The following is a 25,935-nucleotide window of genomic DNA, read 5'->3' on the forward strand; positions in this document are numbered from 1 at the left end:
GCTGGGATGGTCAGGCTGGGATGGTTAGGCTGGCATGGTCAGGCTGGCATAGTCAGGCTTGCATGGTTAGGCTGGGATGGTCAGGCTGGCATGGTTAGGCTGGGATGGTCAGGCTGGCATGGTCAGGCTGGCATGGTTAGGCTGGGATGGTCAGGCTGGGATGGTTAGGCTGGGATGGTCAGGCTGGGATGGTCAGGCTGGCATGGTTAGGCTGGGATGGTCAGGCTGGGATGGTCAGGCTGGCATGGTTAGGCTGGGATGGTCAGGCCGGCATGGTTAGGCTGGGATGGTCAGGCTGGCATGTTCAGGCTGGCACATGGCAGGCTGGGATGGTTAGGCTGGCATGGTCAGGCTGGCATGGTTAGGCTGGGATGGTCAGGCTGGCATGGTTAGGCTGGGATGGTCAGGCTGGGATGGTTAGGCTGGCATGGTCAGGCTGGCATAGTCAGGCTTGCATGGTTAGGCTGGGATGGTCAGGCTGGCATGGTTAGGCTGGGATGGTCAGGCTGGGATGGTCAGGCTGGCATGGTTAGGCTGGGATGGTCAGGCTAGGATGGTCAGGCTGGGATGGTCAGGCTGGGATGGTCAGGCTAGGATGGTCAGGCTGGGATTTTCAGGCTGGCATGGTCAGGCTGGCATGGTCAGGCTGGCATGGTTAGGCTGGGATGGTTAGGCTGGCATGGTGAGGCTGGCATGGTCAGGCTGGCATGGTTAGGCTGGGATGGTCAGGCTGGGATGGTCAGGCTGGCATGGTTAGGCTGGGATGGTCAGGCCGGCATGGTTAGGCTGGGATGGTCAGGCTGGCATGTTCAGGCTGGCACATGGTCAGGCTGGGATGGTCAGGCTGGGATGGTCAGGCTGGCATGGTCAGGCTGGGATGGTCAGGCTGGGATGGTCAGGCTGGGATGGTTAGGCTGGCACATGGTTAGGCTGGGATGGTTAGGCTGGCATGGTCAGGCTGGCATGGTTAGGCTGGGATGGTCAAGCTGGCATGGTTAGGCTGGGATGGTCAGGCTGGGATGGTCAGGCTGGCATGGTTAGGCTGGGATGGTCAGGCTGGGATGGTCAGGCTGGCATGGTTAGGCTGGGATGGTCAGGCCGGCATGGTCAGGCTGGGATGGTCAGGCTGGGATGGTCAGGCTGGGATGGTCAGGCTGGCACATGGTTAGGCTGGGATGGTTAGGCTGGCATGGTCAGGCTGGCATGGTTAGGCTGGGATGGTTAGGCTGGCATGGTCAGGCTGGCATGGTTAGGCTGGGATGGTCAAGCTGGCATGGTTAGGCTGGGATGGTCAGGCTGGCATGGTTAGGCTGGGATGGTCAGGCTGGGATGGTCAGGCTGGGATGGTCAGGCTGGGATGGTCAGGCTGGCATGGTCAGGCTGGGATGGTCAGTCTGGGATGGGGACTGGACAGGGCCAGGCTGGTTCTGTTGGGGGTTAATGGGGCTAGAATGGGCTTGGCAGGGCCACAGCGGTTCTGGTGAATGTGTCTAGAATTGCTTCGAACAGGATGGGCTGACTCAGGGATGCGAAGGGTCAGAGTGCATTGAGCAGGGGGAGAGCTGCTGGAACTGTGTAGGGTTTGAGCACTGGGTCGGGCTAGCTGTTTCTGATGCTGGAGACCTGATGTTGATGCTGTCAATGGAGTCAGGATGCACTGGGTCTGGCTAGCTGTTTCTGATGCTGGAGACCTGATGCTGATGCTGTCAATGGAGTCAGGATGCACTGGGTCGGGCTAGCTGTTTCTGATGCCGGAGACCTGATGCTGATGCTGTCAATGGAGTCAGGATGCACTGGGTCGGGCTAGCTGTTTCTAATGCTGGAGACCTGATGCTGATGCTGTCAGTGGAGTCAGGATGCACTGGGTCTGGCTAGCTGTTTCTGATGCCGGAGACCTGATGCTGATGCTGTCAATGGAGTCAGGATGCACTGGGTCTGGCTAGCTGTTTCTGATGCCGGAGACCTGATGCTGATGCTGTCAATGGAGTCAGGATGTACTGGGTCTGGCTAGCTGTTTCTGATGCAGGAGACCTGATGCTGATGCTGTCAATGGAGTCAGGATGCACTGGGTCTGGCTAGCTGTTTCTGATGCCGGAGACCTGATGCTGTCAATGGAGTCAGGATGCACTGGGTCTGGCTAGCTGTTTCTGATGCTGGAGACCTGATGCTGATGCTGTCAATGGAGTCAGGATGCACTGGGTCGGGCTAGCTGTTTCTGATGCCGGAGACCTGATGCTGATGCTGTCAATGGAGTCAGGATGCACTGGGTCGGGCTAGCTGTTTCTAATGCTGGAGACCTGATGCTGATGCTGTCAATGGAGTCAGGATGCACTGGGTCGGGCTAGCTGTTTCTGATGCTGGACACCTGATGCTGATGCTGTCAATGGAGTCAGGATGCACTGGGTCTGGCTAGCTGTTTCTGATGCCGGAGACCTGATGCTGTCAATGGAGTCAGGATGCACTGGGTCTGGCTAGCTGTTTCTGATGCTGGAGACCTGATGCTGATGCTGTCAATGGAGTCAGGATGCACTGGGTCGGGCTAGCTGTTTCTGATGCCGGAGACCTGATGCTGATGCTGTCAATGGAGTCAGGATGCACTGGGTCGGGCTAGCTGTTTCTAATGCTGGAGACCTGATGCTGATGCTGTCAATGGAGTCAGGATGCACTGGGTCGGGCTAGCTGTTTCTGATGCTGGACACCTGATGCTGATGCTGTCAATGGAGTCAGGATGCACTGGGTCTGGCTAGCTGTTTCTGATGCTGGAGACCTGATGCTGATGCTGTCAATGGAGTCAGGATGCACTGGACTGGCAGGTTACTTCAGGCGCTGGGTTGGCTCGGGCAGCTTCAGGCGCTTTTAATGACGTTAAAACGGACCCTATTGCTCAAAGGTGATACTTTCTGATATTTTGCTTTTTATGGGCACTTCTTTGCCTAAGTTTGCTGGCGAGAAACAGTCGCTCGTCGTGAAACACATTCGTCAGCAGAATGCCGCTCCTAAGTACACTTAAATCATTCAAACATCACACATAGGCAGTCCGAACCCCTGGCAGCGGTGCCCCACGTGCCCACCCCAGCCTCGGGCGTGGGCTCAGCCGCGGCGTCTCTTCTGTTCCTTCCGAGTCTCCCTCCCGGAAATGAAAGTGAAAGTGTGGGAGTCGCTATAAGAGGCGGTGCTGAGGCTGAGCGTCCTCTTCCACTGCTGCAAGGGCCGAGAAGAGAGGTGTCTACTAGTGTCTGTGCCAATCCTGGCCATGAGCGCGCAAGTGGGATGGGGCCCCCTGGACCCCGGGACTCTGAAGACCTTCCTGGAGGGACAAGTCCTGATCCGCAGGGAGGACACCTCCCGGGCCCTGAGGGGGGTGCTGGCGGCGGTGGAGCCCCTCCTGCAGGAGGTGCATGCCCAGGATCACAGGTTCTCCTCGGTCGCGCTGAGATCCGGCAGCTACATCGAGGGGCTGAAGGTGTCCGCGCCCGACGAGTTCGACCTGCTGGTGCCTCTGCTCGGGCTCCCGGCCCTCTGCACGGTCCCGGCGTCCTCCCTGTGGGGGAGGAGTGAGCAGCCCCCCGATGCTTCATTTCAGCCGGTGCTCGTCAGCAGCAACGAATGGTGCGGTGGAGCGGGGGCCGCGGGCCTGCAGGACTGGCTCACTCACGTCCAGCAGCAGCAATGGTTTCCTTGTGATTTTCGCTTAGTCTGCCAGAGCAGGCTGATCCCTGACCTAGTGATGCAGAGCTTCAAAGCGCTAGTCCGTGACGTCAGCAGCTCCGGGGCCGGTAAGTGCCTAAGATGTAAAACCATGCGTAAAATCAATCAATCAATCAATCAGTGGCACTTATAGAGCGCGCTACATACCCGTAGGGTCTCAAGGCGCTGGGGGGGGGGGGGGGGGGGGGTGCTGCTACTGCTCGAACAGCCAGGTCTTCAGCTTCTTCCTGAAGGAGAGGTGGTCTTGGGTCAGGCGCAGGTCGGTCGGGAGGGAGTTCCAGGTCTTGGCGGCCAGGTAGGAGAAGGACCTTCCTCCTGTCGTCGCTCTTCGGATGCGGGGGACGGCGGCGAGGGCGTGGTTGGCTGATCGGAGGTGGCGTTTCGGAGCGTAGAAGTTGACTCGACTGTTGAGGTAGCTCGGGCCTTGGTCGTGTAGGGCTTTGTGTGCGTGGGTGAGGAGGCGGAAGGTGATTCTTTTGTTGACGGGGAGCCAGTGAAGGTCTCTCAGATGTCCGGAGATGTGGCTGGTTCGTGGGATGTCGAGGATGAGTCTGGCTGAGGCGTTCTGGATCCGCTGGAGTCTCTTCTGGAGCTTGGCGGTGGTACCGGCGTAGAGGGCGTTGCCGTAGTCCAGTCGGCTGGTGACGAGGGCCTGGGTGACGGTCTTCCTGGTCTCGGTGGGGATCCACCAGAAGATCTTCCGTAGCATGCGTAGGATGTTGAAGCACGCCGAGGAGACGTTGTTGACTTGCCTGGTCATGGAGAGGGAGGAGTCCAGGATGAAGCCCAGGTTTCGTGCATGGTCTGTCGGTTTGGGTGCGGTGCCCAGGGCGGGAGGCCACCAGGAGTCGTCCCAGGCGGAGGGTGAGGAGCCCAGGATGAGGACCTCCGTCTTGTCCGAGTTCAGCTTCAGGCGGCTGGTCGTCATCCACTCGGCTACCTCTTTCATCCCTTCGTGCAGGTTGGCTCTGGCGGCGGCGGGGTCGTGGGTCAGGGAGAGGATCAGCTGGGTGTCGTCGGCGTAGGAGATTATGCTGAGGTTGTGTTTGCGTACGATGGCCGCGAGGGGGCTCATGTAGACGTTGAAGAGGGTGGGGCTCAGAGATGATCCTTGGGGGACGCCGCAGATGACGTCGGAGGCCTCTGACTTGTACGGTGGTAGGCGGACTCTCTGTGTTCTTCCGTCGAGGAAGGAGATGATCCATTCCAGCGCCTTGTCCTGGATTCCGATGTTGCTGAGGCGCCGTACTAGGGTGCGGTGGCAGACCGTGTCGAATGCCGCGGAGAGGTCTAGGAGGATGAGGGCCGCTGTTTCTCCATTGTCCATCAGGGCTCGGATGTCATCGGTGGCGGCGATGAGGGCGGTCTCGGTGCTGTGGTTGGCTCGGAAGCCGGACTGTGAGGGGTCGAGGGATCCGTTCGTCTCGAGGAAGGCGGCCATCTGTTTGTTGACGGTCTTCTCGATGACTTTGGCTGGAAACGGGAGGAGCGAGATGGGGCGGTAATTCTTGAGGTCGGCAGGCTTGCAGGCACCTGTCGGGATGGGTGCGATATTGCAATGCCTACTATTTTTACATGTCTTGTGTTTTCATTTTATTACTGTTAAAGTGTTGCACACATACTTTAAAGTGCTGACTGCTTTGGTGCCAGGCCACCAGCGGCTTAAACACAGGTTCTTGTAATGACGTTTTTTCCCATCTCCCTGACAAGGATTGTGGCTGTTCCTTGAGAAGGGCTCTCAGCCCCTCAGCCCACACCTAATTTACCACCGTGGGTTTGTTAATAGTGCTCGGCCTGGAGAAGCCAGAGGGCGGGTGAGCTTTAGTCTTTAGGTCGAGCGCTCCAGGCCTCTTGTATGTACTTTGGTATTCACTTCTTTGTGGGCTTCAGCCCCGCCCACTGCTTTTAACGTTATCCTGTCAGTGTCTTTTTTAAACTCTGCCTTCTATATTGTTATTTTGCTCTTTGTCCCGCCTTTTTCTGGGTCGTTCACCCCTGGAGCAGCGCCTCATTACTTGTATCCTTCCCCATGTCCCATTTCGCTCATGGAAAAGGGACTTTGTTTTACTTAGTGTTAGAGCACCCCCAGGAGCAATAGATGTATCCAGTTGATCCGACTGTCACTGACAGTGCTGGGCTCTAAATCTGGTCACCTTTATTAGGTCGAGTGCGCAAGCGCTGCTGTGCGAAGAGCTGGGGTAGTTGAGTACGGAGGGAAGCTTCGCCCACTCCCCCCGCCCCTATTTTTCATTGCCTTGTGTGTTTGTTCTTTGTCAATGCTGTCTTCTAATTCATTACGAGGCTTGTAAGTCCCTTCTTAGTACGGCCATGTCTTCATTTGTATCCGATATACGCACAATAACCCTATTATTAAAAAAAAAAGGGAGGGAACCAGAGGCTACGGGGCAGTCAAGGTAAGCTGGCCTACAGGTGACATGTAACACACAACCAGAAGCTCCCGCCTCCCAGCTGCTCCTCCCTCCCACTGAGAGTTAAGGATCGTCCCGTCTGGTAAAGCGCTGTGACCGTCCTGACTCGTTCAGAAGCGGTCGCTCCTCACGCTCCCTGGTCTCTTGGGTATCGTAGCGCTATATTCCTCACTGCTGCCTAGAAGTAATTGTGCATTGCTCGCATTGCTTTGAAAATTAGTTGTGCCTATTTAGTATCGTAGCGCTCCACTGCTCGCATTGCTCGCATTGCTTGGTAATATTAATTAGTGCCTGATTGTGCCGGTGACACTGCCCATAGCGATATACCACATTGTGCCCCAATCTCGTCCTGTTTCGCTTTTGTTGTTACAGCCATTTTGTTGTTGTGCCTCCTAGCCCGTCTCTCCACCCCACTCCCGCCTCCCAGCTGCTCCTCCCTCGCTCCGCCCCCTCCACTATCTACTTATGTCAAAGCAACTTTCGCGCAGTGTTCACGCGCAGCGGACGCGCCCCATGCGCGCCGAAGGCGCGCCAAAGGTAAGCCCGTCCGCGCCAGGACCGCGCCCAGCGCCAGACCCCCTGGTCCCCGCAAAATCCACTCCAGCCGCATAACGTATGACGCCGATACCCTCTCAGCACTCAACTCCGGCCGTCTCCCAGACTGCCACCAAGCCGCCCCAGGACACACCCATGGACCCTTCACCTGCCACTCCTGCAAGTTCGACAGCATCAGGACCCACGCCAAATACACTCACGCCAAACAGAGCTCCGATACCATCCACCTGAAGTGCATCCTGCTCAACACCCGCTCGGTCCACAAACACGCCACTGAACTATGGAACCTACTAGACACCACAAAGCCGGACGTCGCCTTTCTTGCAGAAACCTGGATGAACGCCTCATCAGCGCCCGACATCGCCATAGCCATCCCGGACGGCTACAAGATCATCCGAAAGGACCGCATCAACCAAACAGGAGGAGGCATTGCCATCGTCCATAAGAACACCATCCACATCACCACCAGTTCCGACGACAACCTCGCAGCCGCCGAACACCTTCACTTCCAGATTCACACCGACCCTAAGACCACACTCAGAGGCACCCTCATCTACAGACCACCAGGACCCCGCACACAATTCAGCAAAGACATCACTGACTTCATCAGCCCACACGCCCTCCCCTCCAAGGACTACATTCTACTAGGAGTCTTTAACTTCCTTGACCAGCGTGTGGCGCTATTTACGAGTAGTGTGTGTGCAGTAGCAGTCTGTTCGTTTTTACTCTCCCGTTTTTGTATTTGAGTTTATTTTAATTTTGGGCACTTATTCCTTGATTTTAAAATTGCCTGGCCCACATACCCTCATCTCTGTCATCTCTACTTGCACCCTAATTGGTACAACTCACCGCTCTTTGCGGGTCCTTCGCCCTGTCTCGAGGCGGCCATCTTTGGTGAGTGGGAGCAGCGTGCATCAGTCCTTTCTCTACCTTGCTGGTTCAGTATATAGGTAGCCATGTCAACGCGCAGCGGTTCCGCGCAGCGGGGACGCCGAATTGACGCCGGAGTTACGCCAGAGTTCAGCCCGTCTGTGCCCGTCCGGGCCCAGACGGGCCTAGGGCCTGTCATCATGCCCGTTCCTCTGGCGCCTCCTACCAACAGGTTACGATATGGGAGGGATGTTCTTATCTCCTATCGTTCGCCCCACCCTACCAGTTGTTGTTTTGCACAGGAGGGAACCTTTCCTTTCCTACCGTGTAGAGCCTGTCTGTCCGGCCAGAATTTAGTGGCGGGGAAATCCGCCCTTTCCATGGCTCTATTAAACTGCCGGTCCTTGCCGAGTCATGCCATTGAAATTAATTCACTCATCTTGGATCACGAGCTCGATGTGTTGTTTCTTACCGAGACTTGGCTCTCATCCAGCTCCGGCCCTGATATGGTCAGAGCACTCCCTCCAGGTTTTCTTATATCCCACCTTGATAGACCTATAGGGAGAGGAGGAGGCATTGCTATCCTTTTCAGAGACACGCTGGCTTGTAAGATTCAGATCGGAGGGGTGACTGATTGTGAGAGCTGTCAGTTTTCCCTTCGTCTTTCACCTACAGTGTCCTTGGTAGGCTTGCTGATGTATCGCCCTCCTGGACCCTTGGGAAATTTCCCTAACTCTCTCCTAGAAACTACCGCACTTCTTGCTTCCTCATCTGCCAATTTTGTCCTTCTCGGGGACCTCAATATCCATCTTGATGACCCCACCAATGTCGTGCGTGTAGATCTTCTCGAGGACCTCAAATCTTTTGGAATCAATTTGGCCAACTCGGGCGCGACCCATGAGAAGGGCCACTTGCTAGATCCCATACTTTCAAATCTGGACTATCTCAATTCATCTCCGGCTCTTGCCCTGCCTTGGACAGACCATTTTTTGGTGTCCGCAAAGTGGCAATTTGATAGTCCAGTAGCGGTGGCCCCAAGGGTTCAAATCTTGGAAAGAGCCTGGTCGAGGCTCATAGTTGATTCCTGGGCGGCACACCTGGAGGCTACGCTACCCCCTCGGGGAGTCAACCCGATCAGTGCTGATGCCAATTTTTACATCTGGCTCTCGGACTCGTTGGACACCCTCCTTCCAAAAAAGAAACAACTTACGAGGGGGAAGAGAGTGGGTTCGGCGCCTTGGTATTCGTCTGAATTGAGGACCCTGAGGAAGGGATGCAAGAGGCTAGAGCGGTCCTGGAGAAGAGACTGGAGTGAAACGAGCCGGAAACAATATCGTGCGGCTCTGAGCAGTTATAAATCTGCTATTCGGGTGGCAAAATCGGGATTCTTTGAAGAGAGAATAGGCTCTGCGGCCAACTCTTCCAAAGAGTCGTTCAGGGTCATAAAGGAACTACTGAATATCCCCGAACCTCAGGTCATCCACGAGGACCCACGCAAAAAATGCATAGAATTGGCCTCCTTTTTTAAATCCAAAATCGACAACATACTGGCTTCCCTTCCCCGCCAGGGGGAGGCTTCTTCCTTGGATGATAACTTCAGTTCCCAACTTAGGATGCGATCAGTGGAGCTGGCCTCTCTCGGTCCGGTCACTACGGAGGAAGCTCTCTCGGTTTTGAGGACCATGAAGAGTGGTTCCCCGAAAGACCCAGCACCTATTAAATATCTTAAACAGGTGGCTTCTACCATCGGCGGCCCAGTGACGGACCTTATAAACTTGTCCCTCACTCAAGGGATAGTCCCCCCCAGTTGGAAAGGGGCGGTGGTTAAGGCTCTTTTGAAAAAGCCTAACCTGGATCCCGCCGACCTCGCCAACTTTAGGCCGATCTCCTTGCTGTCGGGTATTAGTAAGGTGGCTGAGAAGTTGGTAAACAGTCGCCTGTCGGACTTCCTGGAAGCTAACTCCCTCCTGGGCGATTCCCAAACGGGTTTTCGTCCCGGTCAGGGGACTGACACCGCCCTGTTGGCGGTCTTGGAGAATGCAAGGAGCATTTTGGATTCGGGGGGAATCAGTGGCAGTGATCCTCCTGGACCTCAGTGCTGCTTTTGACACCGTGGACCATCAGGTGCTTCTCCAACGGCTGTCGGGGGTGGGGGTCACCGGTGTGGCTCTCAAATGGTTTGCTTCCTTCTTGGAAGGTCGGACATTTGAGGTGTGGGAAGGCCATGAAAAATCATCTACAACCCCTCTCCAGTGCGGTGTGCCACAGGGCTCTTCATTGAGCCCTACCTTATTCAACATTTACATGGCCCCCCTGGAGAGTGTGGTACTGCCGCTGGGTATTAAAATCATCAGCTACGCTGATGATACTCAGCTGGTGGTTGGCCTTTCCCAGTCGGCGCATCATCCCGACCGGCTGCACTCGTGTCTGGAGAAGATCTACACGTGGATGTGCAGCTCAGCGCTAAAGTTGAACGGCTCCAAGACGGAACTCATGCTGCTGGGGAACTCCTCTCCATCTTTGTCCCCCAGCAGCTGGCCTGACTGTCTGGGACCGGTACCCACCCCCAAGCAGGAGATCAAGAGCTTGGGGGTGTGGCTGGAGCGGGGCCTTTCGTTTAAAACGCATGCTAAAAAGACTGCTGGCGTGTGTTTTGGCCTGCTCCGCTCAGCCCGGAAGATCTTACCTTTGCTCCCAGCGTCCACTAGGAGGCTTCTCATCCAGGGATTGATCATCTCGCGGCTGGATTTCAGCAACGCGTTATTCCTGGGTGCACCTGAATCTACCCTGAACAAACTGCAGCAAGTGCAGAATGCTGCCGCCAGGCTCTTGACGGGTCTCCCCAGGCGTCAGTCTGCTCGCCCGGCGCTGAGGGCTCTGCATTGGCTCCCTGTTAGGGACAGGGTGAAATTCAAATCACTCTGTATAGCCCATAAAGTTCTGCATGGGGTAGGCCCACCTATTCTGGGGGAGATGGTCCAGCCTTACAAGGCTCCTCGCTCTCTTCGCTCCGACCATCAACATCTTCTTCAGGTCGGGAGGGTGAAGAGGGCTAGAACTGGTGGCAGAAGGTTTTCGATAAATGTGGCCACTTTGTGGAATTCACTGCCCCTACAACTTCGTTCGGAAGCTAGTCTTCTCCGGTTCCGCAAACTTTTAAAGACGTTTCTGTTTTCTGCTTAAACCCTGCATTATTCTTTGGTAGTGTTATTATCTGGCGAGCGCTGGGATGCCTATTTGGTAACCAGGCGCTATACAAAACTCAGAATAATAATAATAATAATAATACTTCCACCTGGAAAAGAACAACAACAGCAACACCACCACCCTTCTGGACATCCTCGCCAATCTTGGACTCAAACAACTCGTCGACACCCCCACCCACTACGCCGGACACACGCTCGACCCAATTTTCTCCTCCAGCAAGCACATCTCCTTCAATCACGCCACAGTACTCAATTGGACGGACCACAGCTGCGTTTACTTCAAATACAGAAAAACCACGACCCACCACCACCCACAACAAATCCCCCGTAGAAACTGGAACAAAATTACCACCGACCAACTCACCACATCGCTATACCAAAACCTTCCCGCCAAATCATTGGACCCAAATCAAGCAGCCATCAACCTCACACAATGGATCACCCACACCCCTGACGAATTAGCACCCTTGAAAAACCATCAAAACAAGCCTGGTAGCAAAAAAGCCCCCTGGTTCAATGACGACCTTAAGAAATCCAAAAAGATCTGCCGCACCCTCGAGAAAGCATGGCGAAAAAACCCAACCACAGACAACATGACCGCCCTCAAGAACGCCACCCGCAAACACCACCAGCTGATCCGATCCACCAAGAAATCAGCATTCAAGGATCGACTAGACAACAACGCCCACAACAGCAAAGAACTCTTCAACATCGTCAAAGAGTTTACTAACCCCACCGCCGGCACCAACGACATCACTCCCTCTCAAGACCTCTGCGACTCTCTAGCCTCGTTCTTCCACAGCAAAATCGCTGACATACATAACAGCTTCGGCGACCAGTCCACCCTCCTTACCTCAGAATCAAAGCCCCCCACCACCATCCTTTACGCCTGGAACCCAATCAGCACTGAAGACACCATCAGCTTGATGAACTCCATCCACTCCGGATCGCCAACCGACCCATGCCCCCACCACATCTTCAACAAAGCCGACTCCATCATCGCACCCCATCTCCGAGATATCATCAACTGCTCCCTCAACACCGCTACCTTCCCGGAAAGCTGGAAACATGCGGAACTCAGCGCCCTCCAGAAGAAACCCACAGCAGACCCCACCGAACTTAAGAATTACTGCCCCATTTCGCTCCTCCCATTCCCTGCCAAAGTCATTGAGAAAACCGTCAACAGTCAGCTCGCCGCCTTCCTCGAGTCTAACGGCTCCCTCGACCCATCACAGTCCGGCTTCCGAGCCAAACACAGCACCGAGACCGCCCTCATCCCAGCCACAGGCGACATTCGAACACTACTTGACAACGGAGAAACAGCTGCCCTCATCCTACTGGACCTCTCCGCAGCGTTCGACACGGTCTGTCATAGCACCCTTATTCAACGCCTCAGCAACGTCGGGATACTAGGAAAAGCATTGGACTGGAGCATCTCGTTCCTCGACGGAAGAACCCAAAGAGTCCGCCTCCCCCCTTTCAAATCAGAGGCCACTGAAGTCATCTGCGGCGTACCACAAGGATCATCACTCAGCCCCAACCTCTTCAACGTCTACATGAGCCTCCTCGCATCCATCGCGCGCCAACACAACCTCAACATCATCTCCTTTGCAGACGACACCCAGCTGATCCTCTCCCTCACCAAAGACCCAAACACCGCCAAAACCAACCTACACGAAGGGATGAAAGACGTAGCCGAGTGGATGAAGAACAGCCATCTAAAACTGAACTCAGACAAGACGGAAGTCCTCATCCTAGGATCATCCCCCTCTGCTTGGGACGACTCATGGTGGCCACCGGCCCTGGGCAGCGCACCCAAACCAACGGACCACGCACGCAACCTGGGCTTCATCCTGGACTCCTCCCTCTCGATGACCAAACAAGTCAACGCCATCTCATCATCATGCTTTAACATCCTACGTATGCTCAAAAAGATCTTCCGCTGGATCCCCACCGAAACAAGAAAGACGGTCACCCAAGCACTTGTCACTAGCCGACTGGACTACGGAAACACCCTCTACGCCGGAACCACAGCTAAATTACAGAGAAAACTCCAACGCATTCAGAACGCATCCGCCAGACTCATCCTAGACATCTCCTGCCACAATCACATATCTGGTCACTTGAGAGACCTCCACTCCTCACCGTCTCCTCACCCACGCACACAAAGCCCTCTGTGACCTAGGACCCAAATACCTCAACACGCGCCTGAACTTTTACACCCCCATCCGCCAACTATGATCGTCCAATCAAGCCCTCGCCGCGATTCCACGCATCCAAAGATCCACCATGGGAGGAAGATCTTTCTCCTACATAGCGGCCAAAACCTGGAATTCCCTCCCCACCCACCTCCGCCTTACACACAACCACCTCTCTTCAGAAAACAACTAACGTACCCCCCTCCCTCAAGCGCCTTGAGACCCTCTGGGTGAGTAGTGCTTTATACAAATCTTAACTTGACTTGACTTGAGAAGCTACCTTGGCTCGGTGTATTTTCCTAAAGAAGGTAGCGGCACACGATGCCTATTCCGTATGTGGTGTCGGCAAACTCCAAAAAAAATGTAAGGACTGACCTCACATACCGCCAGGTGTCATGCTTCATCATTGGCAGTCCTCTCTCTCTAAAGACCGCGTTGGATAGAGAGCGGGCCTTCACCTGCAGACAGGGAGGCACTTCCACAACTAAGAGGGGCCCGTGCTAGGAAAGTTAGTGAGTGGTGTTAACCCTTTGGCTGCGCCGCCCGTTTTGTGTAAGTGCGGCACTTCTGCAAAGCGAGTGGGGCCCGTCGGCCATTGGCCAACGGCAGCACAAGCGAGGTAGTGCTGCCATCAGCCAATGGCCGACGGCAGCATGGAAGGGGTTAAAAATTGATTACAAATACTACATGAACATTTTAATTGCACAGTATTTGCTCAGTATTAAAACTAATAGAGGGGACTTGGGGGTTTAGTGTCCATCCCCATCAGTGTCGATGTTTCTGCCATCGTGGCCAGGAGGGTCCATGGCATTCATCAGGACGTGACAAAATGGGCTCCTATCTCGTCTGTAAGAGACTAAGATGAATCCACTTAAGTAGGTTGACCTTTGTCAGACTCTACTATGAGACTTCAAAACCCCGGATTAGGGGTAGGGTTGTCCCATGGGAAGAAAAGGACTTGCCATGCGGGGAAGCAATGTGGACATCACATAGGAGCATCGCGAGGGACACACCTTGAGGCAAGTGTGACTACAGGGGTCTCTCAAGTCCTTTTCTTCCCATGGGACATGGGCAGAGGATTTTTTGCTTAACTGAAGCAACCTGTAACATGCCCTCGGTTCCAGATTGCACATACTTTGCTGAGTTTGACAGGACATTTGCACAGACCTTTTTGATTGCTAATCCAAGGCGAACACAATAATGGCGTCAAATTTGGTTTGAGGGACTGTATGTATTGTGCCCACTATTGCTGTCACTGCACCCTTTCTTGGCGTAGCAATGTACTCAGCCCACCAGGCTTGCTTAACTGCAGTCCGATCTCAGGTGCATACCACCTGCTAACCAGCTGTGACCCTTGGTGCCTGAACCAGCGATAGACCTAGTTCACTTAGTTTTCCCCGGAATTGACTGACCTCCATCAAATACAAGCTGGGTTCGGATTTCATGTTGGAACATTTTTACCCCGCATAGTCAGAGAGTCTTGCGTATTATAAATACAATGATAATGTCGGAACCAAGATTCCCAGTTTCATGTTTTGACGCAACACACCTTTTGTGGGTCCGCTGGGACTCGTCTGCCTCCCTGTAAGTAACCTAGTTACCTAATACAAATCCCTTACTGCACTTGCCTGTCACTCAAATACAACTGGCAACAACATGATGTCCTGCAACTCGGTGAAGAAGAGGCTTGAGCCAAACGTACCCCAGTCCGTGTTTTCAGCATTTACCCTTTATGGAGGCTCCCGTTCGTGTGAAGTGTGTGTCAATGTCCTGGCAAGGCATACCCAATAGCCTGTTCAACCACGGTGACTATCCTACAATGATATGTAAAGGCGCAACTATCCAATGAGCTTAGAACTATGTGACATTAAGCAAGGGAGTCCTCGTGTACTTGCCATGTATCACTCTTATCTTACAGGAATTTAGCCTGTTCAGTTTATAGGTGGTGTTTGGCTCCTGACTTCCCAGGCTGCTTACTGCTAACCATGTGAGCAGCCGCTAACGTTAATGAGGGAAGTCTCCGAGCTGCAACTTGACTTATACACCGCCGCCTTAATGTGCTACTTTGTAGACAATGAAGCATCTAACTTATATCTCTTCCCCTTGAAACGATACAATAAACCCCCTGGGTCATGAGAACCATCATGAGCACAAAGTTTTAACATGGACATCCTCTAAGTGAGATTAAGTGAGATGGCTCTACTCAGCCATAAGACCAGAGATACTCATGCATTAAACCCACAGATATACCTTTGAGGTATGCTGACCTGTCCCAAAAACTGCTTCCCTCTGCTCCTGAACTGGGAACCTGTTCCTGGAGGTACAACCCCATCACCCCTGAAACTCTCAATGATATCAGCTGGCTGAAGCTGCGAATAAAGGCATTACATTTGTTTGCCCAGGCCTGTTGAAAGTACATTTTGTTCGGAGTCTGTGTGATCTTGAGGTGGGTGGTGGGACTAATAATTGCCTTCAAAGAACCAGACTTAGGGCCATATGTATCAAGCACTAATGCGTTCGAAAACGTCGAAATTCGCAGAATTTCGGCGTTTGCGAACGCATTAGTGCTAAATGGTATGTATGAAAGAAAACTGCGTGCAAAATAAGGAATCGCAAAATTAGCGATTCCTTATTTTGCGATTGCATTTAAGGAATCGCAAATTTTGCGATTCCTTAAATGCAATGTAAGAAGCAAAAAAAAAATGCAAATTTACCTTAAGGAACCGCAAATTACCACCAACTTCAAGTTGGTGGTAATTTGCGAATTCCTTGAAAAATTCACTTGTTTGCATTTTTCAAAGTGCAATGTGAAGCACATACATGCCCTTAGGTCATGTATGTGCGCCACACGTGCACCCATGCTAATTTCAGGGGTGCAACAGGGTGTCCTTTGGACACCCCTGCACCCTTAAAATTATTCTCAATTTACGATTCTCAAATTGCGAATCGCAAATGGAGAATGACTTCCCATTCATTTCTATGGGCCTCTGGCCCATAGAAATGAATGGGAAAGTATTCCTTAATTGTGATTCGCAATTAGCTAATCACAATTAAGGAATACTAAGAAATCGCAAAAAATTTGCAATTTTGTACATACATCCCTATTTGCGATTCTCAAATAGCGATTTCTAAAAAATCGCTACTTGAGAATCGCAAATCAGGTTGTTGATACATATGGCCCTTAATGTTTTAACCAATTTATGATCCACGTGCTGCATAAAACTGGCCCTTCAGATCTCTGACTCTATCCAATTAAAGCATAAACCTGTGGCTTTGCCTAAGAAACCTGTATGTATGTGTCTTTGAGTGCACATACATTACATTACATTACATTAACATCTGCTACCTAACCTTTTCCCTCCTGAGGCGGAAAGCCGGGAGGTCTCCTCTCTTTCCTTTGGCAATTTTAAATCGAGTGTGTTGACTTTCGTGTTAGTCACTTTTAATTGAATTTCTCTGCAGCTTAGGATCGCGCTTGTGCTGTAAGCGTGCTGCTGCCTTGCCTCAGACTTCCCAGCGCTTGTAAGCGCTTCGCCTGTTCCCTCCCCCTTGCTTGGGGTTTCAGACCGCCCTCGGCTGAGTATTGACGCCGAGGGCTGGGATCTGACTTTGGCTGACATCTTGGGGGTAGGACTCTCCGCCCTCGCGCTCTAGTAGCGCTATAAATAGTTCCTCCCTCTCTCCGCGCAGCGGACGCGTTCTGCGGACGCGCCGGATCTGCGCCGGAGTCGTGCCAGAGTCCTGCCCGTCTGCGCCCGTCAGCGTCCCTGAGGCGTGTGGTGTGGCAGGTTCTCTTGGTCGGCACTTCCAACCCCCTGCAGCACTATGCTGTCATATACATCCAAGGAGCTCCATTCCCTACGCTTTGGCAATAGGTCGTGTTATTCAGTTTTTCCTGGTCGCTACAGGGGCAAACACAAATGCCCAGTTTGTAATTGGCATCTTACCAGCGTTCTCCCTCACACTACCCATGTGAAGGGCTGTAGCATTAAACATCTTTGCTTACTCCTTAACACCAGGTCACTGCACAGACACACTCAGGAGATTTTCGATCTGCTCTCTACGAATGACCCCTCTTGTCTTATGCTCACCGAGACTTGACTCAATGAGTCCTCCCACCCGGACATTGTGGCAGCCATTCCATCTGAGTATAACATCTATAGACAAGACAGAATTAAGGGAAGGGGGGGAGGAGTTGCCCTGGTTGTGAAAAAATCTCTTTCGTGTGCACTTTTGTGCACGGAAACCATCATGGGTGCTGAATCCCTTGCCTTTACCCTGTCCTTAACACCTCAACAAATGGTGAAGGGTCTTGTAGTATATAGACCCTCGGGCCCTGTGGGTTCCTTTTTTGAGGATCTCCAGCAGGTCCTGTCGGTCCTTGTCCTGAGGTCGGAGCAGTGCATATTGGCGGGAGATTTTAACTTCCACATGGAAGATCAGAGGGACCAGGATGTCAATAAGCTGTTCGATATCACGTCTGCTCCTGGTTTGCTCCCTTACCTTTCTGGCCCGACACATGACAAAGGCCACACATTAGACCAGATCTTTTCTACCTCCCCAATTGCGGTTACTGCTCTCATGCCGGTACTGTGGTCTGACCATCTTCTTGCCCATTTCCAAATATCTAGTACGGAGAAACCATCTGCCAGGGCCTCGAGTCAGCTGGGTAGTAGCTACAGGGCGTATCATCGGGTGACTCCTGATTTGTTAGCTCAGGCCCTGGTGAACCATCCTCCCTCGTATACGGGTGATCTGGAGCATGATCTGGACACCCTGCAGTCCTGGCTTTCAGCTAGATTGAACGAGTTGGCTCCTCTACAGCCGCCTAGATCTGATACTAAACGCTCTACGGCCCCTTGGTTCTCGGCAGAGTTGGCCCTTTCCCGGAGACAATGCAAAGTCGCCGAACGGGCCTGGAGAGCCCAATACGATGATGAGGCAAAACGAACCTACAAAACTGTGATGAAATCCTATCATGGCTTAATCCTACAGGGTAAGAAGGACTACTTTTCTAAAAAAATTGAGGAAGCAGCCAACTCCTGTAAGGAGATCTTTTCGATTGTACGAGAATTTACGACCCCGCGTGCGACTATAGATCAGGAGATTCCGGATGAGACCTGGGCTGACACTATTGCTAATTTTTTTACAACTAAAATTAGGCAGATTCAGGACTCTTTTTCTCCGAGACCAACAGCTGCTCCTCCTATGCTGCCGAATGAGATAGTCCACCAGACGATCCCTGGTCCGGTTTTGTTGAACTTTCCGCCTCTCACGATCCCCTCATCTTTAGATCTGATGAGGAATCTCAAATCAGGATCGCCGTGTGATCCCTGCCCGGCTAAATTCCTAGCTAGAATGGCGGATGTTATTAATCCCCTAGTTAATCCCATTCTCAACCTTTCCTTGAGTCAGGGGATCCTGTCTCAATCCTGGAAACAGGCCATGGTGATTCCTCTCCTTAAAAAGTCCAACCTTGCCCCGGAAGCCCCGTCCAACTATCGACCAATTTCGCTCCTCCCTGCACTTACTAAAATCCTCGAGAAGCACGTCCATAGCGTGCTCTCTAACTTCCTGGAGTCGAATGAACTGCTCCATGCGTCGCAATCGGGCTTTCGATCCAACTTAAGCACCGAGACGGCGCTCCTGGAAGTTTCTGAGATTGTGAAGGAGGTGCAGGATGATGGAGGCAGGGTGATGTTAGTCATGTTAGACTTGTCGGCGGCGTTCGACACCGTCCCCCATGAGGATCTCCTCACTAGACTACAGGACATCGGTCTGGGGGGGACGGTGCTCAGCTGGTTTCGTTCCTTCTTGGCCAACCACCGACAAACTGTCTGGGCCCCACCCGGTTCTGCCGAAATGCCGCCATTGGGAGTCGGAGTTCCTCAGGGCTCAGTCTTGAGTCCTACCCTATTTAACATCCTCATGACCCCTCTGGCGGATCTGGTGGAGTCCTATGGGGCCCGGATAGTCTCATACGCTGACGACACCCAGCTTCTTTTCACCTGTTACAAGAGCGAAGAATTCGATGGGGAAAGTATCCGTGAGTGCCTTGGGGCTGTTTTCAATTGGTTCCATCTGAACAGCCTCAAGTGCAACTCGGATAAATCCGAGATACTTTTCTTCGGATGCCCTGTGGAACCGGATTGGCATGGTTGGTGGCCTGCTGACAAGTTCCCGCCAGCCCAGTCTTCTAAATGGGCCAAGAACTTGGGAATTAAAATCGACAACGGGCTCACGCTTAAATCCCAGGTGGCAACCTTGACTGGGACCTGTTTGGGGATCCTCAGGATGCTCCGAAAGTTTTTCCCTTTGCTGTCTGTGGAGCATCGGAGAATAACTGTTGAGGCCCTCATTGGACCCAGATTGGATTATGCCAACATTTTGTATCTGGTTCATCCAGAATACCTTTTACATCGTATGCAGGTGACCCAGAATGCCGCCGCACGAGCAATTTTCGGCCTACATCGCCGAGCCAGTGCCTCTAACCTGCTACAATCCCTCCATTGGCTTCCGATACGGAAGAGGATAATGTTCAAGGCCTTGACATTAGCCCACAAAGCACTGCACGCCACGGGTGCAAAATATTTACAGAAGAGGCTGAACTTTTATCAGCCGACACGTTCCCTACGATCAGAGTCTTTAGCACTTGCTGTAGTCCCACGTATTAAGAAGGCACGTCTGGGAGGGCGATCTTTCAGATTTCTGGCCCCTCAGCTATGGAATTCCTTACCATTGTCCTTACGACTCACATCCAATTTGCTGGCTTTTAGGAAGGGTCTTAAGACTTGGTTATTTGCTGGGTAGAGTTTTGTTCCCCCTTCTCTTTTGTTGTTCTGCTAACTGTTATGTTCTTTTTTAGTCTCCTTTCTGGGTCTGGAGCATAAAGCGCCGGGACACTCCTTCGGAGTAGCCGTTGCGCTAAACAAGACCCATTAATAACATAACATAACATAACAGTGCACCGTCACCCTGAAAGGGCTGCTGGCTCTGAATAACAGATGTCTGTTGATACTCAACTTAATGGTAGTCATATTATCGACCTCAAGAGGCCGAAAGGCTAGGTGAACCTGCTGGGAGCTGCACCTGTGACAAAGGGTAAAAGACGGTCCCATACCGGGTATGTAATATTCCTAATGCTTTCGTCTGTCTAAAGCAAGGAATGCCCCCGAGTGCAGCGCTCAATCCCTCCCAAATCATAATTGTTTGCACTGGCAAGGTTAGCCTAGGTGATTGTTCCATTAAGGTCCTGTATGGGGCCTACTTCACACTATAATAATAAAAATAATAATAATAACGTAATTTTATAAAGCGCGCAGCTGCCCCAGCAAAGGTGCGTCCCGGCGCTAGAAGCAAAAGGCAGAACAAAGGCAGCGGCACAGTCTAGGCAGGAAACAAGAAGGTTTTGATGGCCTTACGGAAGGGGAACAGACCATCCAAATGGCGGACATAGGCAGGGATGGAATTCCACAGCCTAGCCGCCAAAAGGCAGAAAGACTGCCCCCCGGCTCTGGCCAGCTTCACACGGGGAACCACAGCCAACAACTGCCCCGAGGAGTGAAGTTGGCGGTTGGGAACATAAGGAGTCATTACATTTGATAGAATCTCAGGAGAAGAAAATTTTAAAATCTTAAAAGTAAGACAGAGTGCTTTAAATTCAATCCTTTTTTGAAAAGGCAACCACTGAAGTTGCCTGATGGCACCTGACACGGAACAGAATCTAGGGAGCCTAAGCAGGACCCGTGCCGCTGCGTTTTGGACTCTCTGCAGGCGGAGAACGTCCGCCTTGTTGGCCCTTAACAAGAGAGAATTCGCATAATCTATGCGTGAGACAATGGTGGCCTGAACTATCAGTTGGCGAGTGGCAGAATCAAAGAATCCCAAAATGGGCCTAAAGCCACGTAGTAGACCAAAATAAATGCCAGCCACCTTTTTAGTGTGATCCTGAAAACCCAGAGTAGAATCAAGCCAGATCCCCAGATTTTTTACGACTGGCTTGGGAGTTGGCGCGTTGCCCATAGAAGTAGGCCACCACTGTGAGCTCCAAAGGTCCTTGTTGTTGCCAACCAGCAATACTTCTGATTTGCTAGCATTTAATTGAAGACAATTCGAGGTCATCCACTCCGAAATTGCCTCGAGTCCAGTACGAAACTGCACCGGACCACAGACTCCGCCATCCGAGAGGGCAACCACCAATTGCGTGTCGTCGGCATATGACACTAAGGTCAAGCCGGCTTCATGCGCCACTCTTGCCAGAGGCTGGACATAGATGTTAAACAAGCAGGGGCTCAAGGCAGAGCCCTGAAGAACCCCCTGCTTGCTAAAATGGACATGCGAAAGAAAAGGGGGCGAAGTAACCTGGAACGTCCTGTCAGCAAGAAAGGAGTTAAACCAATCCAAAGCAAGGCCCACTACCCCCGCCTCCTCCAGCCTGCTTAGTAAGATCTGATGAGAGACAGTATCAAACGCGGCGCTGAGATCACTTAAAGAAAGACCTACTATCTTGAAGGAGGTGATGCACGTTTGAACTGGCGGCGACTATTGTTACTTACGCCTGCATATATTAAGCTCACAACAGAGTGCACTTGCTCTGTGGTCCTCTGGATTCTTGTTTGGCATTCCTTTATGCACAGATATACCTAGGGCAATGCTTCAATTCTGAAATGATGGGATTGTGCAAGACTGTATCTGGGGCCTTATATATGCTTAGGGTCACATAGTCAGCATAAGACCAAGGAGCAGTCCTGGCTCATGTAAGCATGCAAAATGCCTAATATGGGCATGCAAGATCTGCTTTCTGAACAAAGTGGGAGGAGAGTTACTTCTCCATAGAGCAGCAAAAATAGCCTGACAGTTATACTATAGGAGCAGGTGCATTCTACTAGCTAGGCCCTTCTGAGCATATGCAAGGCTCTGAAGAGGGAAATAGCGCATGGCGAGAACAAGGCTAACTTAAACGTCTGCCAAAATACAAAATGGCTTTCAGGTCATGCTAACAAATCCCTGCAATCTTTAACAGATAGTCCTTTTAGCATGAGCTAAAGACAGTAGGAACGCAGAAAATATTTGCAAATTAATTTTCATAAATTTATCAATATCCTAATTCATTGCTAGGTGGGCATTTTCCATTCTAAACATTTCATTAAGCGGGTATATATGAGGTATAAGCAGGAAAACAAAGGGAACATAGCATCGGGTCATAATTAACATTCAGATAGCAGGAGAGAGTAATGACCACTATTACAAACAGAATTATAATTTTTCCTAGTCCTAAGCAAATCCTAGAACCATCTAGTAAAAACATTTTCTGGGCTCCTATGCATTTCAGTGACCATCAATTTCAGTTTCAGAATAACTAACAGGACATCTCTAATAAAAACATTTTCCAAATGACTTTTACATTTTCCTTTTATGAGGGTTAGAACATCAATTATATTTGGGACCAGGAGGACCACAGAGGGCCATAGGAATTAGGACGAAGAGCTGCAAAGGGCTGCTCCTCCTCAAAAATGGGACGACTAAAGGGGTACATTATTTTTTTTTAATATATTTTTTTATTTTAACAGTAAGACAAGAATAGGCAACACAAACATCAGGTGTTTCGCAGTGAAATACAGAACAGGGCCAGGCGGGGGAAATATACAAACAATAATCCCCGTAGGAAGTAAAAGGCCCATCACGGGTACACATAACGGAAAAAGGAAATAAGCAATCTAATAATCAATCAAAGGCAATCCCACCCGCGCGACCTCGTCCACAATGTTACAGGATAATTAAGCCAGCGAAGACACCCGGACAATAAACAATTCGTGAAAAAGAAACAGCCCATCTCTCGTAGAAGGAAAAAGAAAGACAAAAGGGGCCATAGAACAAAAGAAAGGCAAAATAAAAAACCCCACCTCTAACCCCCCACCCTGCACCCTTGCAATGGCTACGGCCTAACCCCACTAGCAGCGTGCCTGTCGCCCAAGAACTACCCTAAAGGAAGGGGAAAAGAGAAAGCGGAGGAGGAGAAAGCAAACACACTCCCGGTCTCCCATACCCCCCGCCAACAGCGACCACCACGAGACATGGTAAAATCAATATTTAGCAATTATACAAACCAGTCAGGGGAGGATAAACAACAACCACCCAATTCCCATCACAATATAGGCACAACCCCGGCATTGCGAAAAGCTATTATATCGGATCCCAGCAGGAAAGTTCAGCCCTGGCCAGTACGGTCCGTCAGAAGAGTCTTTGCCACTCGAGCCGCCATTTTGATGGAAAAGGCAAAGCGTCCATAAAAGTTCTTGGCAGCACAGGAGGATCGAATACAGGATAAAAGTTCACGGCTCGAACGAGGAAAGGCGTCCAAGAACAGCGAGTGTCCGAAACCATCACCAAGGAACTCGTAGCCACACGGAAGACCGTCTATAGATGGGTTGGGCGGCAGCAGGGTCAGGCAAAAGACGCTAGCGAGAAGCACGGGCTGGCTTGCCGGTAATAGGGGACCGTCAAGGTTCATGAATTCCGGGTTATGCACGGGGACCTCGACCTCTGATGTGCAATGCACCGCTGGTACCATCTCTAGCTGGAAACTAAACGAGGTGTCGTCCTCAGGTTCCAGGATACCGTCCACTTTCACCATCAGTGTCCGGAACACAGCGACTGTGTGCGAATGGAGCGCCCCAATGGCGGCCACAACGGCCTGTAGCGATGGCGTGCCCTCCGTCCGCTCCATCTCCTCTCAATAGGCGACAGAGCCGGACTTGAACCCCGGAGGCCGGCTGCTCCGGAGTCGCAGGCCACGCAAATCTGATATCAAATAATGGGCGCTCCTCGTCTTACAGAACACACCTTCGCCATCAGAGAGGACCCCAGCCCGTCGACCCCGAGGGGGCAGCAAGGTCTCCGGGCACCGGGCCCCCACCACAGCAGCCGGCGTGGCACGCTGGCGTGTCCCGGGTGTAGATCGTTCAAAGGATCGTCACAAAAAGTCAACAATTCAGGCACTCTTCGGGAGACCGGGCTCAGTCCAGGTCTCACGGCTGATGTTGTTCAACTCTGACTCGGGTAGTCTAGAAATCAAGGCCCCGGCTTCCACACGTTGTTAGGCCGAGAATGGAAACACGGCGTATCTTCGTCAGCCGATGAGGTAGAAATCTCGGGATTGCACCTTTGGAAGCAGTAGACCTTCATAAACAAGGAAATCAGGTGTAAGGTCAGGATTGAAGACAGGATAATCGAGCTGCTGGCGGAGGTCGGAGGAGCCGGGAGCTTACGCAGCCATCTTGATTCGTAGCGTAGCTCCTCCACCCAAGGGGTACATTATTAACAAGAAAAAGAAAAAGTTCTTGGGGAAATTGAAGCCGCTGTAAAACCAAGCCAGAGGGTAGTCTTCTCCCTGTGTCCGTTTGAGCCTCACCGGCAGGCTCTTGTTGTTTCCATGGTGGAGCTGCACAACTCGCAACTCAAGAATCACAGCCCAGTTTCAAGGGAAACATTTCTTCTTTCAGGATAGGGCAGTCACCCACCAGGGCAAATGCTCTTAGCGATCGTGTCCAGTGTCTCAGGCAGTGCACCAGTTTTCTTCACTTCAATCTAACAGGCACCAGAGATACAGCACCTGTACCCTAAATTCAAGTCCTTCACTAACTTTTGTATTGCTCTGCTGGCGCACTGCTCATTCATTGGGGCCACACATTGCATCTAGTGTACCCAGGTATCTCTTAACCAACAAACAAAGGAGCAAACTTGCATTCACTTTGAGACCAGGATTCAGAGGCCTGGTGCTAGTATCTCTGAAGCAACCCTTGTTTCAAAAGGGGTCGCCTCAAGCAAAGCCTCCTCACCATTCTGGTCGGTCTGTGACTCTCAGCTGGGCATCAAAAACTTGATCCACGATTTCTCCTTTCTGATTTGTGACCCCATTTTTCGCCCAAGACAGTGGCAGGGGTACACACTTCATTCCAGGGCTTCCGCCGTCACGGAGGTCCTAGTTGCCAGCAATGCCTGTGCTGGTTACCTTCACTTTGGCTTCAAGCTGGACTGGTACTGACGCTGACTCCCCAGGCTGCATCTGATGTCCGGGCCCCTCTGGCAATGGTTGCAAGGCAGCAAATATCTATTGAACAAAAGGTCTTTAGACAAGGCACAGAAAGAGTCTATCAACAGAGAGGATAGTCTCACAATACTTCCTAGTCTTGGGACGCCCCGTATATTAGCAAGGCACCCAAGAACCACTTCCATCTATCTATGTGAGAGTAAAAAAAACAACAGCCTGGACCTATTGGCAGGTATAAAAGGAACTCTTTGGTGAAATGACAAGAGTAATACATCACCCAATCCCAAGCAGCCAAGGAAGTCTGTGTTCATTTACTAAATTGTGAGGAAGCGAGAAAAACAACACAGACGTACCCTAAATCCTTACATTTGTGTATTCCTGTGTACTAATCTGAAAACCCTCAAAAAAGGAAATGTTCTACACTTTTGCTCATAAACTTTACATTACTTGTACAGGACTGCAGACACTTCTAAAATGATTCCTCTTAATAAAAGCACCTACATTGTACGCTTAGGACCATGCTCTCATGGTATAGGAGCAACAGGAAAGTCTAAAACTGCTAATTTAACAGGAGTTCTTATCTATAAAACAATATTTCCATCAAAACATTTTTTTGCTAAGGATCACATGGGCATCTTTGATATGGTCTACTTTTCATGACCCAAACTATGCAACATCAGCTCTAATAAGGACTGTCAGTTTATTCACACAGACTAGCTAATAAAAAACTAGCACTGCCCTTGCAAAACTATGTAGCATGGAATAACATACAATAATGGTGTTATCACCTACGACTTGTAGAACAAAAACTACCCACATCTAGTTCCCCTTAAATATCAAAATAAGGGAGCAACAATCTAGACTACTGATCCTGTCATAATTTCATCAAACAGCAGTAACATAACATATATACTTATTAA

The 25,935-nt window shown here is 51.4% G+C and overlaps 1 protein-coding gene across 1 annotated transcript in view; it reads left to right on the forward strand.

Annotated features, from left to right (window-relative positions):
- Nucleotides 1-3,179: 3,179 nt before the first annotated feature.
- LOC144817684 (protein mab-21-like 3) overlaps nt 3,180-25,935 on the forward strand; it is a 137,194-nt gene continuing 114,438 nt past the window's right edge. The window contains exon 1 of the mRNA XM_078674429.1: nt 3,180-3,776. Within this exon, the coding sequence (XP_078530555.1) occupies nt 3,254-3,776 (523 nt within the window). The 5' untranslated portion in view covers nt 3,180-3,253. The remainder of the gene's footprint in view (nt 3,777-25,935) is intronic.

This window comes from Lissotriton helveticus, chromosome 2_1, assembly GCF_964261635.1.
Source record: "Lissotriton helveticus chromosome 2_1, aLisHel1.1, whole genome shotgun sequence".
Lineage (NCBI taxonomy): Eukaryota > Metazoa > Chordata > Amphibia > Caudata > Salamandridae > Lissotriton > Lissotriton helveticus.